This window comes from Parasteatoda tepidariorum, chromosome 5 (genome assembly GCF_982258835.1).
Source record: "Parasteatoda tepidariorum strain Cologne lab strain chromosome 5, Ptep-v5.0, whole genome shotgun sequence".
Lineage (NCBI taxonomy): Eukaryota > Metazoa > Arthropoda > Arachnida > Araneae > Theridiidae > Parasteatoda > Parasteatoda tepidariorum.
This window is the reverse complement of record NC_141759.1, coordinates 34,569,697-34,590,956: the sequence shown is the minus strand read 5'-3', so window position 1 is coordinate 34,590,956 and position 21,260 is coordinate 34,569,697. Positions and strand designations below refer to the sequence as shown.

Here is a 21,260-nt window from a genome sequence, read left to right as displayed (position 1 = left end):
CCACGAAAAACAGCTTGCGGACAGCGTATAACATGATATAGAACTATAAAATTTGCACTCTTTTTTGGAATTGCAGAAAATTTATTCAAAATGTACTTAAATATTGTGATTTTTGGTTTAATAAATTCAATTTAGTAGGTTTTTATCCACCACTATCTCTAAACAATTCGTAGGATTATATAATTCATCACTTTTTTTAGATATGTCATGCTAAATCTTTTAAAAACTTTTCTTTATTTTTAATAACGGCAGACACTGAACTTTCGTTCTTTGCCTTAGAAGATGCCAGAAGTGTTGCTCATTTATCGTTACCCAGTGGGCGCCTGTGAACCAAAGTCACGGAGGCGAGCAACATTACCCACGCCACACTGCCACAAATACCCGTTCATAGGGTGGGCCACATTCATACATTCACTCATCAGAAGACAACACAGAGAGAAAGAAACATCTATGCCCAGAGCGGGATTCGAACCAGCAGTCATTGGCTTTGCAGTCAGGCACGCTAACCACTCAGCCACCTGGCCGGCGTTCTTTTTAAAAACAAGCAAAATCTGCCTAATATTTGCAAATTTAGTTTGTAGTTATTTACTGTTTTGGCCTTTTAATTTGGACGTTTCCTCTTTGTTCGGAATTTAAATAAACCGGATACAAAGGGTTAAGTAAAGCTTTTCACGTGACACTTTGAGTCCATCTACTGTTATAAATGATGGTGTCTGATGCAGCTACATCTGAACTGAGGGAGTGTTAGTCAGGAAGAGGTTTGTAAGGATGATAAAGCGCAAAGGGATTTTTACACTTCAATTCCTTATTTGTATATTATTCAACACGATCACACGAATGATACTTTTGGGAATTATAAATCTCAATGCTTTATAAACGAACACTCAAATGGCATTCTGAGTTCAAGAGTTTAGTTACTCATGGCACAGATTTTATCGGTGATTTTATTGATGGAATACCAGTATGTTCTTCATTGCTGGCCACTTCGCAGATTTCTAAGAATGGTATTGTGCCTCCGGTAAATTTATCCTATATATTTGAGAAATGAATCTGCTGTGGTCTACAATTAAATAAGACAAACCAATCATATTCATAAATGAAAAATTTTTAGTCATATATTTGCTATCACTTTCTTATTTTTGCTAGATTTTCTATTAGATGGCTCTTTCGTAAACTGGTTTACCTTCGTAGTGGTCAGATCAGACTCGCATTCAGTTACAGGAGGCTAATTTCACTGAAATCACTGTGCTTACTCTGTTTACTATCTGGATGATTGGAGAAAACTGAGAAATCACGCATATATTATAAAGAATTTATCTATTCATTGTTATCACAAATAGAAATTATCGAGGCGATATATAGATCGAATATACTTCAATAAACACACATTCAAGTTTTAATATTACCCAATCGCAAGTTTTCACGAGTTTTATTAAACTTTCTAGAGCTATTTTTAAATTGTTTATTTTTAAGAGAGGAAATATATTTTTTGGAAGAATTATTTGCTTGCAATCTGTAAATTCGTTTTTCGCCACGATCACTAATGCTATCACTGCCCTGACTCAGTGGTTAAGGTAGTGAACTGTAATTTTATTTTATAACCGTCATTGAACAGCAGACTCAATTTTTAGGTTTAGGACTACTAATTTTCAATTCCGTAGCCTTGTATTTCTGAACCCAATGCAGAGGACAAAGGAACTCCTGGATCAAGTATTGGAAAAATTTTGCCTTCGTGGTAGACTTTTCGATGGAACTTACCCGCATTTGCGTTACATGGTGAGGAAAACCACGAAAATCTCCCACGGTAATCCTGACGGCCAGAGGACTCTAACCCATGATCTCCATCTACCACTGAGGATATTTTACGTCAGTTCTGTGGTCGGTGTGAGCCGGGTGCGGGATTCGTATCGATCAGCCATCGCTGAGATTCAAACCTGGTTCACCTCATTGGAAAGCGAAAGCTCTATCCCCTGAGCCACCAAGGCTCAATGAACTGTTATTTTTTTTATAACCGTCGTTAATGAGCCGACCCAATTTTATGGGTTTACGACTACTAATGTTCAACTCCGCAACCTTGTCGTTTTGAACCCAATCCAGAAGACAAGGGATCTCCTGGATCGAGTGTTGGGATACATTTGCCTTCATGGAGGACTTTTTGATGGAACTAACCCGCATTTGCGTTACATAGAGAGGAAGACCACGAAGACATCCCACGGTTAGCCTGACGGCAAGGGGATTCTAACCCATGATCCGTCTACACTGAGGTTATTTCACATTAGTACTGTGGTCGGCGCAAGGCGGATGTGGGATTCGTATCGACTGGGTATTGAACCCAGTGGTGTCTTTCCACTCAGCTTCAAATTGATGGGTTCTAGCTTGTCTGGGAAGCAAAGGTAGCCTAAGCGCATTGCCCACAACATTGCCACAATCATGCTGTTTGTCACGAAACTGTGGATCCTTAACCTCCATGATTCCCCGTGACCCACAAGTGGCTAATGCTTGAATGCGTTACCACATAAAAAAATGTAAACGAAATTTGAAAATTACAAGGACCATTAACATTTTGAGTTAAAAAATGAAACCTACCAAATAAATTACATAAGGAACTATAAGATTTGCTACTCCTCCCATTGTACCACTTAGACCCATGCCTATTGCTCTGAGTGATGTCGGGTTGCATTCTGAACTTTGTTGATAAACTACCATAAACGAAGCCGTCGCTAGAAATTTTCCAATCAAAGAACATATTGTTGCGACGTGTGGCATATCTATAAATCATTGAACATCACAAAAGAAATATACAAAAATATTAATATTATGTGAATACAATATAAATACAAAAATAATACAAACACAAAAATATTTGAATAATATACAAACAAAAATATTTGCATGTACCAAATTTTTGATAACCTTATTTTATTCAATTTTTTCAATAATAATTTAAAAAATTGAAAAAAATATGGTAAAACAAAACATGAACTTTACATTTCTAAAATTTTTGTACTACAAAAAAAAAAAAAAGAAATTTTATAATTCAAACATATATAAATATCTGATGCATTATATGTTACCGGCAAAGTATGAAATCCGGCATTGTATAGAATGCCTAAAACTAGCCGGCAAAGTATGAAATGATTTCTATTTCACACATTGCCTAGGCATTTTATAGAATGCCAAATGAGAAACCGGCAAAGTATGAAATAAACATTCTGATGAGGTTATTATGTAAATGATGTGCATGTTACTGTGAATGACCGAAATCGGTGGTTGTTGACTTTCACCGGTGAATGTTGACAATCACATAGTTGCTTTGGTGAATGTCCGAAATATTTCTTACATCCGATTTGATATTAATTTATTCGTGGATAAGATTACATTTATTCGATATTTTAATACTTACTTACAATAGATTAAAAGAAACATCAGTGTGGGGTATACCGGGCAATGGCATTTGACCTTAAAAAAACATCAGTGTAGGGTATACCGGGCAAATGTATACAAGGTAGTGCACTTATTGACCTTAAAAAAACATCAGTGTTGAATATACCGGCAGTGGCACTTAACTAGACCTAGTATATATTTCGGACATTTACCAAAGGTCTAATCATACTAGGTCTAGTTAAGTGCCACTGCCCGGTATACATTTGCCCGATACTCCAAACACTAATATTTCTTCGATTCTATCGTCAGTAAGTATTAAAATATCGAATAAATGTAATTATATCCACGAATAAATTAATATAAAATAGGATGTAATAAATATTTCGGACATTCACCAATGCGACCTCGTGAATGTCAACATTCACCGGTGAAAGTCAACAACCACCGATTTCGGTCATTCACAGTAACATGCACATCATTCACATAATAACCTCATCAATACGTTTATTTCATACTTTGCTTAAATAGCATTTGACATTCTATAGAATGCCTAGGCATTTTATACAATGCCTAGGGAAAGTATGTAATACTTCTCACATTTCATACTTTGCCTAAAAACATCCGGCATTCGATACAATGCCTTGGCACTCTATACAATGCCGGCGTTTCATACTTTGCCGGTAACATATATGACCTATATGACTTTGCATATTGGGCAAAAATAAACATTCAAACGTATGCAATTTAAATGCCCCGCCACTTTCGCTTTGTGTATTGTGTGATTAATCGCAAGTATACATGTTTGATAAATACTATCATCAAGCAAAAGCAAGTACTAACAGTAGTTTATCAATGTACCAGTACTTGTTACAATAGACAATAGTTAAGTAATGCTAGATGTAGAAATAATTTACTTAAGTAACTTTGTAAAAACTTGACTAGTATACCTACCAGGTAGGATACCAACGAAAATACACGCGATTCCCGAAGTACTCATAAATGTAACTGTGGCCCATCGTCGTCCCCATTTTTCCATGAAATACCAACAGAGAAAAAGACCTGGTATCTCGACCACAGCCAAAAGGAAGAAATTTAAAAAAGGATCTCCGCCCAGATTTTGAACATTGATTTGCAAACCGTAATATGAGAAGACATTTGCAATCCTAAAAAATATAAAACAGAAGTAATTAAAATTATATATTATGGTAAAAACTTGTTATATGCCATTTGTGTTTTCCTTGCGAAAAATAGCGTAATAACGTGGGTGATGAAGTATCGTTATATTTCAATAATCTTATTCATGCTACCCTACACAGGAGACGGGTTCTGTAAGGACCCGTCTCCTGTATATATAGCGTAATTATGTGGGCGATGAAGTATCGTTATATTTCAATAATCTTATTCCTGTATATATAGTGTAAATATAGCGTAATAATGTGGGTGATGAAGTATCGTTATAGTATATCAATAATCTTATTCATGTATATATAGCGTAATAATGTGGGGGATGAAGTATCGTTATATTTCAATAATCTTATTCCTGTAACTCTACACAGGAGACGGGTTCTGTAAGAACCGTCTTAACGTATAGTTCTAAAATGTTTATCGCGAAAAAGGAGCATTAAAAAAAAAAGGAGTAAATTTACATTTAAGTGAATTCTGCGTCACATTTACCTTGAAGATTGCAAATTTGTACTACAATGTAACCGCTGTTATAAACAAACGCACACACAAAAAAAACTACTGTATGTCTTTCGCCCACTAACAAATTATGCTCCATACTAATGTGGTTTTTCTTTTCACTAATGTACTTTTTCTAGTGCCCATTAGGATACTTCGCAAAATACAAGGTACCCATAACCTAGAAAAATTAAGGAATACCGAGTAACTTTTTCTTATTGCTCTAAATTTCATAAAGTTAACTTTCAATTTGATCATACAGAATCAGATTTGAATATTTGCTATCACGATAAACAAAATGAAAGTGCTTTTAGCACGCGCAAACAACATCTATTAAATCAAAGTATGTATATTTTTTAAAATTTAGCTATCACTTTAAAACATTTCTCATGCCGTTCGTATTCAAAATATATCAGGTCTGAAGCAAGTAATGCGATGAAAAAAAATTTCTATTATATTTATATTGTATATCAATACTCACCATTTTATTTTTTAAATAAAGATTTATATAACTTTAAAATATAAATTTTAATTATGTTCTAAAATCATAAGAATTAAAAACTATTTATATACTACATCGCTGCTCATGAAAGTTGAGTGGTGAGTTGTAAAATAAAACGATTTCACAATACGCAGCACTCTTAAGCCAACTCTCTCCTACCTACGACGTTTGATTACTTGAACTATTCCCGCTGAGGGGAGGGGGACATTAATTGTAATTAAACATGACTATAAAATGAAATAGCAATAACATGCTCGGTATTGTTGTGGCTTTAGGAGTCTCCCAGTTCCCGGTTAACCTCTCGGGACCTTGGGTTGCCGGGTACCAGTACCGGTTCGCGTCCCGGGGATAGGAGACCGTTGTCTTACCCCACTAAATCCGACTGTTTTTTCTTCCAAAGCTATACCTGCCACGTTAGATCATTATCACTCAGAAGATTATACTAACTCTTCTGAGTTTTCTGGACAATTTTAGTTAATGTGCAAAATTTTTGCATTCTTACTTGATTCTTGTCTTAACAAATTTGATACACTATAATTTTCATCGCTTCTTCCATATTCATTTACTCCAAGCCACGTTTATAATTACCTTCTACTGTTAACATATCAGACGAATAAAATGTAAAATTTTATTAAAAAATTAATTGAATAAAGCAGGGATGCCACGGATGACTAAAAATGTAAGAAGTGGTATCAACCCCATTCATTTTTTTATTTATTTATAATTCTTTTGCTCATTCAATTGTAAATACCGCTATGAATTACATTTCATATTATTCATAATTAAAGCATAAACATTCACTGAATTTAGGGGGATAAAAGCGAGTAGCAGAGATCCCCCCCACATCATCATCAACAGTCAAATTCACTGAATTTACTGTCAATAGTAAACTGAGAAAATTATGTACCAGAAAACTTTGCTAATTTTATTCTCTTTTAATAAAGTTTTGGATTTTTTTTAGGCATGACAATTTTGGTTTTTAGTCGTCGGTGCCAAATCTGATAGAGGCAACGAACACAAATGTTACACTTTCGAAAGACTAGCCTATTAGATACTTTAATATTTAGTCTTCATTATAATATTTATACAGGGATTCTGCGGGCCTTGAAAATTATAAAAAGTGCTAACGAAAATAAAACAAATACCGATGTTTTAATTTCTGGGTAACTACCACTAAAGATTTTTTTCCAAATAAAGTATATATACTTGTGAATTCGAGGTACTAACCCGTTTTATTTCGATGTTTTATGTTAAAGTGGTGCGAAAAGTGGCTTTATGAAAAAAGTGGTATAATATGTTATTCAACTAAATGTCTAATATCAACTATTTGTTACCATTTCAGTTCGAAATGTCCCTGCACCTTATAGTTATACATCTTGTGATAGAAACTTAAATCACTAATAAATTAAGGTGGAAGGGAAACTTTTAATTCTCCTAGATAAAAGACAAAATTGAAACAATTGTCCTACCACAATTTATATTTTTGAAAAAGGAAACTGTCCTATAAATATGACGCTGGGCACTAACAGGTTAACGATTAAATGGTATATTAAAATAAAAAATTATCTTCTAGCATTAACCTAAATTTGCTAACACAACTAAAACTTTTCAAGGTCTACGGGAACCCTGTATGTGTATTCTGAGTCACATTTACCTAGAAGGTTACAAATTTGTACTACAATGTAACATCAGTTCTAAACAAACACACACACACGCAAAAAAAAAGAAAGAAAAACTACTGTATGTCTTTCGCCCACTAACAAATTATGCTCCATATTAATATGGTTTCACTTTTCACTAATGTACTTTTTCTAGTGCCCATTAGGATACTTCACAAAATAGAAGGTACCCACAACTTAGAAAAATTAAAGAATATCGAGTAACTTTTTCTTATTGCTCTAAATTTCATAAAGTTAATTTTCAATTTAATCATACAGAATCATATTTGAATATTTTCTATCACGATAAACAAAATGAAAGTACTTTTAGCCTGTGCAAACAACATCTATTAAATCAAAGTATGCATACGTTTTAAAATTAAGCTATCACTTTAAAACATTTCTCATGCCGTTCGTATTCAAAATATATCAGGTCTGAAGCAAGTATGCGATAAAATAAAAAAAAAAATCTATTATAAACACCACATAATTTTTTAAATGAAGATTTATATATATTTAAGAAAATAAATTTTAGATAAACAATGAAAATGATTTAGACATAATCTTTTACAGCGTCACTGCTCATAAAAGTTGAGTGGTGAATTGTAAAATTAACAGATAACGCAATGCGCAGCTGTCTGAAGCCAACTCTCTCCTACCTACGACGTTTGATTATTTGACCTATTCCCGCTGAGGTAGGGGGGGGGGGGGCATAAATTGCTTACCTCTTAAATTTTTTTTAATTCAATTGTAATTAAACATGACTTTTATAGTCAATATGAAATAGCAATGACATGCTCGGTATTGTTGTGACTTTAGGAGTTTCCCGGAACTTGGGTTGCCGGGTGCCAGTAGCGGTGCATGCCCCAGGGATTGGAGAACGTTGTCTTACCCCACTAAATCCAACTGTTTTTTTTTCCAAAGCAATACCTGCCACCTAAGATTATACTAACTCTTCTGATCAATTTTATTTAATGTGCAAAATTTTCGCATTCTTACTTGATTCTTGTCTTAACAAAGTTGATACACTATAATTTTAATAGCGTCTTCCATCTACATTTACTCCAAGCAACGTTTCTATTACCTTCTATTGTTAAATATAAAGCAAATAAAATTTAAAATTTTTAGTAAAATTTTATAAAAAAGTTAGTTGAACAAAGGATGACACGGGTGACTAAAAATTTAAAAAGGAGTATCAACTTCATACATTTTTTTTATTTATTTACAGTATTTTTACTTATTCAATTGTAAATACCGCTATGAATTACATTTCACATTTATTCATAATTAAACATTCAATAAATTTATTCAATAAATCATAAACATTCAATAAATTTACCCAGATGCCCAGTTCTACAACAACGAACGAACGAACAATAAATTTACTCTCAATAGTAAACTAAAAAAAATATACCAGAAGACTTTGCTACTTTTATTCTCTTTTAATAAAGTTTAGGATTTTTTTAGTCATGACAATTTTGGTTTTAAATCGTCAGTGTTAACTCTGATAGAGGCAACGAACAGAAATGTAACACTTTCGAAAGAATAGCCTATTAGATACTTTAATATTTACTCTTCATTATAATAGCTATGATTTTCAATAGATTTTAACTATCAGTTCATAGTAATACCTCAAAACTTATACGAAGAATTCAAAGACAACCTATAACATTTAATGGAAATAAAATTAAATTTTTTCTTATTTTTTTTGCACAACTTTAAGTACTACAGCATACCTGCCAACTTTTATTCATTTCAAAACAGTTTTTTCCTAGTGGCACGGAAATGAGAGAGACTATTGCTGAGGTTTCAATAAAATTTATCATTTATATATATATATATATATATATATATATATATATATATATATATATATATATATATATATACAGGGTTTCTGCGGGCCTGGAAAATTTTAAAAAGTGGCAATGAAAATAAAACAAATACCGATGTTTTAATTTCTAGGTAACTACCACTAAAAATTTTTTTCCAAACAAAGTATATCCTCATGTGAATCGAGTTGGTAAACCATTTAACGATAAAGTGGTATATTGAACTAAAAAACGTCTTCTATCATTAAAATTAATTCATTACCCCTACTGAAACTTTTCAAGATTTACGGGAACCCTGTATATATATATATATATATATATATATATATATATATATATATATATATATATATATATATATATATATATCTGTTGGGCAATTCCATGAAAAAGGGGAAAAGCATTGGAAAATTCAAATAAGAATAATGTTATCATATTGGATGTTTTCTGAATTAGAAAGGTTTGAAGTTTGACAATTTATAATTATTTTTTTTTGAGAATTTAGTTTTTTAGTGTTGGTAACCCATTGAACATAGGCATTTACTTGTTCTGATTTGGGTGAAGAACATGGTCAGTTTTTGAAGATCAGTAAGTTAACATTAATTTAATTTCAAAATGTTCCAAAGAATAAATATTGTTTATTACAATTAATAGAAATATTGTGCAGTGTTAAAATAAGTTTTTGTTGTTAAATTCACTTAATTATATAAGTTTCAACTAAACATTAATGCATGTAACGTATGTTACCAAAAACTAGAAAAAGTTTTTCTGTGTAAAAAAAACAAGTGATACAAAAGTAAGAATAATATTTTTTCTTCCTTAGAGGCTAACACTAAATAAACAGCAATAGTTTTCTTTTCAAATATTACTCAAATATTTATTGTTTTGTGCCCCATTCAATATTTGTAACGTAAGTTACTGACATGCATGCAATGTAAGTTACCAATGTGAAATGAGTTTATTCCTCTTGAAAATTGGCATACAAACTAAATAAGATGTATCCAGTTACAATGCCAAAGTTTAAATAAATTATCACTGCCTTAAGATATTAATTTTAATGACTCTCTGTGCTTTAAGTTATTAATTTGGGTGTTGGCATTCATATGTTTTCAAAGTTGAACGAAATCTTTCGACAGGCACCGGGGGTTAAGGATGTAGTAATAATTAGAGATGCTAATGGTAGCAAAAAGAAGGTACAAGCACGGCATCTTCATCATTCAGTTCGAGAAATGCACCAAATGTTTATGGAAGAAAATCCAGAATGCAAAATTGGAAAAACTAAATTCTTTGATCTCCGTCCAAAGCATGTCTTGCTTAGTAGCAAACTTCCAGACAATGTTTGTGTTTGTAAGCATCATGAAAGGTTCGGATTGACTAAGGACGCCTTCAGCAAAATTTGTAATGTTCCATCTTACGAAGTTCTTTAGAAATTTATTTTATGTTCAGAAAAAACAGCTGAGTGCGAGTCTCTAGAAGAGATGAGTGGAGTGTCTAGTCTATTCTCAAAATCTCCACAGATTAAAAACATTAAGCAGATCCACCATTTAAGAGTACAAGAAGGCATACCAGAAGAGTTTTTTTTAGTGAAAGAAGTTGAAAAAGAAAATGATGAATACAAGATAAATGCTGGGGGTTGATATATGGTTAGATAGGAGGACATGTTATATCCTGGTGTGGTAATGTCTGTTGCAGAGAAAGAATTTAAAGTCAATGTAATGGCTGCTGTGGGAATCTATTGTAAATGGCCAGAAAAAAGAGATGAAATACGTATTCTACCAGAAAGAAAGCATGGTGAAAAGAATTGAGCCCCGTATACTAGTTAATAACAGAGGACTTAATAAGTTTGCAGTTATGTGTGAATCAAAAGTATCTGAATTTACTTCATGTACACTTTTTCTCCCTTGCACTATACTGTTTAAATAACTTAATTTGCATTTGAACATTATTTGATAAAAGTTTGATACAAAGGGAATTTCGTAACGTAAGTTACTGTAACGTAAGTTACCCACTTAAAAAATTATATTTAATTTAACTTTTGAAATAAAATCTTAAATCTAGGCATAAGAAATATTTAAACATGTCAGAAAAATGATACATATAATCTTAATCATGAAATTTTTGTATAAGAACAGAATTTTGCCTTCAAGTATATTGCAAATTTATGCCATTCCTTTTTTGGTAACGTAAGTTACCACACTAAATTTAGGCTTTTACACTGTTTAAATTGAAAAATAATAATTACTTTAATTAGATTCCTTTTGGTTTTGATTGTAATTTTAAGAAATCACTTTATTTTAATATGTGTATTCATATTATTTGCTTGCTTCTAAGTTCTCAATGCAATAAAGTTTATGTGAATGTAACGTAAGTTACCGTGGAATAGCCCTGTTTCATCATTTATGTCTTTCGTTTTTCAAAATTCAATTATTGTACATATCAAATCATGTTTTATCTTTATTTTTAGTTTAAGTCTACAATCAATATTTCTAGTGTTATGTAAAAATTTGTCATATTGAATTTTTTCATTGTTTTATTATTTCTCAAGCAAACGTCTTGATTTTTTATGGCTACCACAATGTTTGCCAAATCAATGTACTTTACCTCACTGTATGTAATTTAATGATGAATGGGATAGGGGTCGCTTCGCGGACCAGGTGCCCTGTTTATTTAAATAAAGCAAGCAAGCAAATATTCTGCCTGCGGTCACAGTTTAAAGTCTCCTGTCTGACTAAAATTTGCTGTGCCGTAAAGGGTTAAACTGATATCAAATAAAAATCTAAAGTGAACTGAATGTTTCTGTTACGATATTATTTAAACGCATCACTGAATAATCATTTCAGAATTCACATAGATAACATGAATTTAGCCATTGGTATGGTCAAATTATTTAATCAAAATCAAATTGAAAATTATTATGATAAGAAAGAAATTTTCTATCATTTTGAGAATAATAGGAAAAGCAAATACGCTGATAAACAAGCAAATTGTCAATTGATTTGTAGTGCAACTTTGAATTACGATTATTATCATAATTTAAAGTCATAATGATGAAAGATTATTATGATGAAGAATTTATCATAATTATTAAAACTTTATTACGTGTATAAAGTATTCTGATTTTGTAAATTCAAATATCATATTAGGAAATTTAATAGCAATAAATAACAAGTTTAAGGTCACATTAAACCATCAAGATTACATTTATTACGTCGAATTTCATTCATCAGATAAAAAAATGATTTAGGCAGTTATAGTGCTTTGCACATTGTACACAATATATATACATTGAATAAACTGAATATTGAAATTTATTAAAGAAAGCCGTTTCCATTATTTTCATTTATAATTTTCTTTCATTCATTATACATTTAAATTCGAGTTTTGTAACAAACTTGGAATTGAAACAGCCCATATGTTTACCAATGGGGTAACATAACACGGGTAAACAATTTTTTTTCATGCGATTTTGAACGGATCTTAAATATTTTTGCATCACTGATTTCAAATCCGCCATTGGTTTCTTACTACAGGCCACAATGTTATATGTAATTTAATAATATATTGTTAACCAGGCCTTTTTTAAATTCTTTCGAGAGGATGCTTGGTGTCCCCGCTTCTCTGTTACGTAGGGAGTGGAAAGAAGAAGGCGATAATATGTTTTCATTTATGATGAGATTCGTTAAAGTCATATATTTTTTGTCTAAAGTACTATTTCCAAAGAAGCAGATAAATGTATGTGTATAAGCCCGTACTTTCTTTAAAAACTTGTATGTTTAGATAAAGAATCAATTGAACTATAAATATCATTTTTGAAAAAAAAATTGATAGCTTTCCCAACAATAGTAATTTTGATTCGAAATTCCCACACCCGAATTAGATCAAGTACTTCTATTAATGCAAGAAGAAATTTGTTCCGGGGTGTAATTTTTTTAAAAAATAATTCTATTTTGGGAAAACAACATGTTACATAATAAATTTTTTGTTTAATTAAATATACAAAGATTTATTACGTTTGCAAAATTTTTTAAAGAAAAATAAATAAACTTACCAACAAAATGTAACTATAAAAAATCTTTTTCGTAAATTAGGAGAGCGTAATAAATCTATTGCGGAATCTTTACTTTGCGATTGAAGTTTTTGTTCTTTAGCCTTTTTTCCAAGAGCCTGAAAATTACAAAAATAATAATATTTTTTAAAAAAATATATTCTTTTTTTTATCTTATTCAACATCTTCTTATCTAACAATAAAACGAGAAATCTTTCATCTCAAACTTTGTGTTCAAAAATATTTCCTATTTGGCTGGGATTTCCTATTTGGCGATGGGGAAAAAGTGAGGTTAGACCGGGTCTTTTGATTGCGTGAAAATTAGCTGCTTTCTAGCGGACTAACTCTGAATTGCACTTTACTAATCAAGAAAAAGGGCTTACTTTACTGACGTGTTGTTGTTGTAGATCAATTCACGTCCGTCTTAGTAGATAAGTTAGTTTAACTATGTCAGCTCTCTAATTTTTTCTTGTTTTTTGCCACCCTAAATTATTGGTCATTAGAATTATAAAATTATTTTTAGTACAGCTTATTATACCTTTACCTAAGATTCACACCCTAACAAACAATAACAATCTGTTTTGTTTTGATAACATCTTTCTGGGTAAAACCGAGTACCCCTTAGTGTGCATCTTTGCTGGGCCCACGAAAACTGTAGTGCAGCAGAGGAAGAAGGCAACTACTTCCGAGGCTGAACAAAGGCTTCACGGGCACCAAGGCAAAATTTATTGATGGCCTCTTCTTCAAAGCACATAAAGCCATATTTTCATATTTTGTAAAATTTTTGAAACCTTTCCCTTTAATTCAACCTCGTAGTTTTTATATACATGTCAAAAAATTCTCTGCATTTTTTTAAAAAAAAAACTAGTTAATAACCACTATGTTTTCATAATGAATTTTTATCGGGCCCTCATCAGTTCCAGGTCCCAGGACAAGTGTCCATTTGTCTCTCTTCCTTGAGTACGGCCTTGACTACATCACATGTAAATTACATACACAATTTTCTGAAGTTGTCATTTAAAATAGATATGTCTGCTACTTTTTTCTCCGAAATTTTAGTATTTCTAAATTTCCCATACAGTTAATATTCTCTACATTTTGAAAATTATGAGTTGCTCTTTCATATTAACATTCTTTGCCAGTATTAAATCGAATAACCTATCCACCTATCTTACAGACATTTTAGTATTTCTCTAAAACCGTAAGACTTAATGCGGCTGATGGATACCTCATATTTTTGAGTACTCGACATTTCGAGTTGACTCGAGTTTTGTTAAACACGAGTTTTACAGATAAGCTACAAAAAATATCCAAGGTAGAGTTTAAGCAAAAATAGAATTTTTTTTTATCTATTTTGCAAATTATCAATTTTGCAACTTCAATCCCGTCAAAATCAGTTGAAGAATTTTAAATGAAGGACAAATAGATTACAAATAATGAAAAATAAACACATTTTGCAAATAAATAAAATAAAAAGATTTAGTAAAATGCAAACCTTTAACTTTGAAAGCAGATCTGCTGGATCTACAGTTTTTCCATTTGTCTTTGCGATTCTAGTCATAATTTCCAACGCTTCGCCGTATCTTTCACGGGAAATAAGGAATCTCGCAGATTCTGGAAGAAATCTATGAAATAAAAGCAACAAGATATAAAAACAAATACAAAAATAAAGTACAAAAATATATTCCGGAAAATCCTGAAGAGTTGGCAAATATATTAGTGTAATGAAACACCAAGAACCAAGTGTTATGTATCACCATTTCATTCATATTTCATTCTAGTTTAATGTCAATTAGTTGCCAATTAGTTGTTAAAGAACTAAACAAGCTCATCGAGAATTTTGAGAATCTGCTGCCTAAAAAAATGAAACCTAACGTAGGTGTATACTACTACCGTAGCCACAAAACACAAAAGGGAAGGGAAAAAATTACAATTTGCGTCTACTGTTTATTTGCTTTTTAATTTCCATTAACTTTCTCAATTTCTCATAATTTAAATAACAAAGAAACTAAATAAAAGATGATGAAAATATAGTTAAAATCAAACTGCAAGTGAAAAGCTTCCAAAAATGGAGTAAAAAGGTTGAGTGTGAGAGAAATTGGATTTAACTTCTTCTTTCTCAACTTCAATTTTGAACAATTTTGCTGTCTTAACTCTCTAATTTAGGTTACATACTAGTTTCCATAGAATACAAATTTAAACAAGGATTGTTTAACTATGGATATCCTGTACTTTAAGCTGTTTGTTTTGAACCGATTCTTCAATACCTACGAATTCAAGTTTTTTTTAAAGGCAGAGAAAAGTAAAGAAAACATGGAAAAATTACGGAATAATAAAAAGAGAGAAGAAAATTATTAAACTAAAATAAAATTAAAATTTAAAAAAAATTCAATACAAATTTGTAAAAAAAGATATAATCTTTTCATTCTTTATATCCGCAAAAAGGAGTGCTTTCTAATATTGTATCAATATACCCAAAGCAAAATATATTACTACAACAGTGTGAGGAGCACTCAAGAAAATTTTTGAAACAAAATAGAACACATTAAGTAATAAATATCACGTGAAAAACAGAAAATAAAATGCCCCAAAAAAAACAGAACAAAAGACAAAACGAAATCTATTGAGCCAGTTGCGAATTCAAATGAACTTACAAGTACGGGAGAAATTTCAAGAATGATTTAAAATATTTTCGCAATAAGATTGCCAGATTACAAAATATGAAAACTGAAGCGCAAATTGAGGTAGGTTTTGTTTCACAGAGCGTTCTTACTGTTGTACTGAACCTCGTTTGGCGTGTTAGTTACCAATGATTGACACGAAAATGGATGTGCTCACGATAATATTATACTGAATAATTTAAAGAAGTTTATAATTAATAAAACTTATCAATTTTCTTATTATATTTTTAGTTTCTGTCAAAATGAAAAAGACATTTCTGTCTATAATTTTAATTCAATTCCCCTCTTACTACCACTTGCTTGAGAAAATGATATTCGGTCTGAAGGTTGGCAAGTATGCTATTTTGCTTCTAGCTTATACTTTGCTTTGCCTCGGAAGATGAAAACAACCTTGGCAACAATTTTCAGGAATTAAACGCTTCTAATTATAAAAATGATCATTTTCTTTAAGTCCGTGCTCTATATTTTACTACCTTAATAATTTGAATTCAACCTGGGCTGACAACAATAACCTCGGCAGCAATTCCTAACCTTGGCAATAATTTTTAAGAACGTTCACTCTCGTTTTTTTTTCTTCTTCATCTCACTCAGTAGAAACTTACTTATAAACTACAACTATAAACTATTATTATATTATTTTACAACTTATAAACTACGTTTGAATCTTGGCAAACAAAAACAGTCCAGGCAACAATTTTCGGGAATTAAGCTTTTTGATGAGAAAACGGTCATTTTTTTTCTTCCGTGCTCTCTATTTTATTACCTTATTAACTTTCATTCAACCAGGGCTGACAACAATTACCTCGGCAACAATTCTTAACATTGGCAACAATTTTTAACAATTAACACGTTGAACGCCATGCTAATTTTACATGCCTTGCCCGTCAGGCCAAACTGTAATTAACTACAAACTAAAATTGCAAATATTAGACAGATTTTGCTAGTTTTAAAAGGTTTTGCATGAAATATATGAAAAAAGTAGGGAATTATATAAGACTACGAATTGTTTAAAAATAGTGGTGGATAAAAATCTACTAAATTGAATTTATTAAACTAAGAATCACAATAATTTGGTAAACTTTGGATAAATTTTCTGCAATTCCATAAAAGAATCTAAATTTTATAGTTCTTAGTTCTATATCATGTTCTACGCTGTCAGCCAGCTGTTTTTCGCTGTCAGCAAGCGGTGGTTGACGCAGCCTAAATGGAAAGTTCAGTGTCAGCCACCGATGGCTGAGACGGTGCTCAACGTGTTAACTTTGATTCAACCTGGGGTTACAACAATAACTTCGGCAACAATTCTTAACCTTGGTAACAACCAAACGTTGGTATTTTTAACAATTAAAAGTTTTCGATTGCAATCTATTTTACAATTAGTTTATAAATTTCAATTCAATCTTGGTCGAAAATACTTACTTCCAATATAAGAAAAAAATGGCGCAGGATGAGGAGGTGAAGAGTCCGAGAGTGACCCAGTGCCTGGTGACATACGCCATTAACGCTAAGATACAAAGGCCAATTCCCCAAGAAATATTTGCCATTGAATTCACCAAAGTGCGTTTAGTCATACCAACAATTTCAATAGCTGAAATATACATGCATATATAATTAAATTATTTTTCCTCATATTATTAATGCTCATTAAAAGTTTTCAATAAAAAAAAATTTGTGAAACAACATGGTCTAAAAATGTGTAAGAATTGGGCTATTGGTGATAAAATATTTATTTTTTATCATTGTAAGTAATGAGTAAAAAAACACATTAATTACCAATAGAAGGTAAGATAAGCTTTGTGTTACATATAATGAAGCATACCAGAGCAGTGATGGCTCAGGGGATAGAGAACTCGCCTTCGAATGAAGTGTAAAAGGTTCGAATCCCAGCGAGGGCTGGTCAATACAGATTCCGCATCCGGCTTGCACCAACCACAGTGCTGACGTAAAATATCTTCAGTGGTAGACGGATCATGGGTTAGAGTACCCTTGCCGTCAGGCTAACCATGGGAGGTTCTGTGGTTTTTCCTTTCTATGTAACGCAGATGCGGTTAGTTCCATCAAAAAGTTCTCCACGAAGGCAAATTACACCCAATGCTTGATTCAGAAGTTCTCGTGTTTTCTGGATTGGGTTCAAAATTACAAGACTACGGAGTTGAATATTTGTCATCGTAAACCCAAAAATTGGGCCGGCTGTTCTACAACAGGTATAAAATAAAATAAAATAAAATAAAATAAAATAAAATAAAATAAAATAAAATAAAATAATAAAATAAAATAAAATAAGATAAAATAATAAAGCATACCAATGTGAATAAAGCATAATTTCCGTAATTTTATTTATGCTTTTTTTACGATGTTATGTTTTATAATACATCAAGAACTTTTAATAGTTAATATACTAATTAACTAGAACAGACAATAAAGTTGCGAAAGCAGTCATAAAAACGCGCTTTCTTTGAATCAATATAGAATATTTTCAGACAATTTTTTTTTTATGTAAATGTCTCATTTTGCTTATCTCACCATTCCAAAAAAGTTGTATTTTTACAATTTAATTCCTCAAAATATATTTAATCAGTTCGCATTACACTTTAGATTTCATCATTTAAAATTACTTAAATCAAGTGAGTTATTAACATTCTTATAATACATATATTTTAAATATATTTTCCAAATCTAACGCAAAATTGAATATATAACCTAAATTGTTTTACAATCCAAAATTTTGTAGACTATTAGTAAATAAAAAAACATTAAATAAATAAAAAGATAATTTTAAAGAAAACAAATTTTTAATTTTCATTTCTCCAGAACTATTCGGCTTATTCCCTTCAAATTTCGGATTTTTGCAATCAAAATTACATCAATCAAATTGGTGCAAAAACTTTTGCACCTTCTACAATTAAGCTCCGATTAAATTTTTTTGAAACCATCAATAAATTAAAAATAAAAAAATAATAACTAATAGAAAAAAAATTTTTTTTTAATCGAATTATCTTAGAATAAACAAGTTTCGCAATTGTGTGTAAAATAGTTCATGATTTACTCCATTAGTTCCGAAAAGATATGCAATATGCACAAAAAATAAAATATCGCTCAATTTTTCTATCACTTTCTTGTCGTATAACTATTGAAACTAGAAACTCGTAATTTGGGCAATAGGTTCCTGTGACGAAGCACCCACTAAGGAAGAAGTTATTGCTATTTCACCATTAATGGGATCAATAGGGGATAAAGCAATCTGCATCTATACGTTTAGTATTTATTTCGCCTCATTTTTTTAGATTTTCTTAAGTAATAGTTTAAGTAGTGATAAATAATTAGTTACTTGCAGCTTGAGAAAAAAACATACATGATTAGATTTAATCATGTGGCTTAAATCACGTGGCTGTACTTGGCGGGTTAACGTTACAGCAATTAGACTATGATTCTTAACGCTTTGAATCAATTTTCTGGTCAGATTTAATTGGTTACCTGCAAACAACGTTTCGCTCGTAAAACGATTTTATTATGCTGTCTTAACACTAGGTTTACGGGAAGCGTCATTTTGATGCATTTCGAATTATATAAGGAAAATTACAAAACTCGTTTGCATTTTCATTTTATCTCCTGTAATGACTTTTATCCATTGATCGAGGTAAATATATATTGAAGTCTACTTTCTTCAAAAGCGTTATTGAAATTCTCTTTGTGATATACCTACCTCTACGGATATGCGTCAATTTGACGCTATCGTAATTTTGAGTTCGAATGCAAACATCACATCAATAATTAATAGGAATGTGCCGACAATTCTTCGATCCGTTATCCGATATCGTTATCTCAAATGAAACAAGCAATAAACAACTGTTGCCGATAGGCAATAATAGAAAGAACAAACGCGGAATGTCAATTGATGTCAGATTTTGAAGGTTTCAGTTGCTTAGTTCGAGTATTGAAAAATAAAATACTAGAATATTTCATAAATATATATCTCATGTTTTCATTTTTTTCTCATAGTATATAATTACATTGCTTTCTAAGTGCAGAAATGCCAACTGCTCTGGACGCGCCAGAATAATTTAAAAAAACGATAAATAACTACTAAGTAAATTTTGCAAATATACAGTGGTGAATTTTATAAGCCTGTGAATTATTTAGAAATAGTGGTGGATAAAAATCTACTAAATTGAATTTATTAAACCAAGAATCACAACTGATTAACTACCACTTTAAAATATATATTTGCTGTCTAGAGCGAGTTGGCATCTCTGTAAGTGCTGTTATAAGATTAAAATAATTTAAAACAAAATTGTCTAAACCTCAAGGAGTGGAAAGCAAGTATAGTGTTAAAAACAGCACTTTGGTTTCAACTTATTTATTACTTGTAATTATTACTTGTTATAATTAGTTTTGCTGCAACTTATGTTGATTATACACCAAAACATACATTTTGCTTCCATAAGTAAAAATTTAACCTGCAAAAAAGAACAAACTATAATCTCTATCGTCCAATTGTTTTTTTTTTTTTTTTCTTTGTCTCAGCTTCTGTTGAGTTTTGATAGTGGGTTCGAGTGAGAGCGGTTATTTGCTGACTGAAGACTCTGACCAATCTGTTTGCTATCTCTGACCTTAAAGTTCCTTTTTTATAGGTATTTTAGCAGGATTCCGTTCCACATCCAGGAGAGTCTAGCTGAAGTAGAATGTGAATGGAAAGTGTCCCATTTAGAATGATCTAACTTAGATTAATGCCTATTGCTGGTCTAGTTTCAATCTCGAGAACTTGGATAAAGAAATGAACACCCTGGGTTTAACTTTAAAAAGGTACGTCTGAAGAAATTAAGATTATGGTCAAATGAGTTTCTAAAACCGGTAATGGTTGTGTTTTGACCTATTGCACTGCAAGGTCACAGTAGTGTAGAGCTGCCAACTTTCTGTGCATTTTGTAAAAAGTTATTCTAGTGGTAGCTATGTTTATGTTTTGTATGGTTATGGTTATTTATTACTTTTCATTCATTTAGACTTGTTTTCCACACCACTACTTATAACAGATTTAAAATTTCACATGCAACGCCTTTTTTGCTTTAGTTCTCGCGTGGTAAGGCTTTTGAAATCTTAGCGAAATTGCCAAAAAATCTGAAAGCTTTGGTTTTTCAAATATTAACCACTCTTTAAAATATTTTACAGAAAACGTAGTGTTTTGTTTTATAGACTTGGTCTTATTTTAGCCTTACAACAGAGTTTAGCACGTTCAAGCCGAAAGGACCCACCGGTGGGTCACGCTATATTGTCTCATCGGGAGGCACACCAGAGTAAAAACTGGTAACAAATAAATTTCATTTTTTAGTTTTCTTCCGGGAATAATAAAAATCCATAACTACCAATTGTTTTTAATGGATGCAATTATTATATTGAATTGCTTCTTCGGCGTGATAAATTTCCTTACAGTGAATTGTTATTGTTGAGAATAGATTAACTCCTCCTGAATATTATCTAGTATTG

General features: G+C 31.3%; 1 protein-coding gene across 1 annotated transcript in view; it reads right to left on the bottom strand.

Annotated features, from left to right (window-relative positions):
- LOC107445028 (organic cation transporter 1) overlaps positions 1-21,260 on the bottom strand; it is a 31,946-nt gene that overhangs the window by 3,023 nt on the left and 7,663 nt on the right. Inside the window, exons 4-8 of the mRNA XM_087163648.1 lie at positions 17,199-17,367; positions 14,597-14,726; positions 13,105-13,220; positions 4,336-4,547; positions 2,587-2,768 (exon numbers count right to left, since the gene is read on the bottom strand). Coding sequence (XP_087019774.1) covers positions 2,587-2,768; positions 4,336-4,547; positions 13,105-13,220; positions 14,597-14,726; positions 17,199-17,367 — 809 coding nt within the window. The remainder of the gene's footprint in view (positions 1-2,586; positions 2,769-4,335; positions 4,548-13,104; positions 13,221-14,596; positions 14,727-17,198; positions 17,368-21,260) is intronic.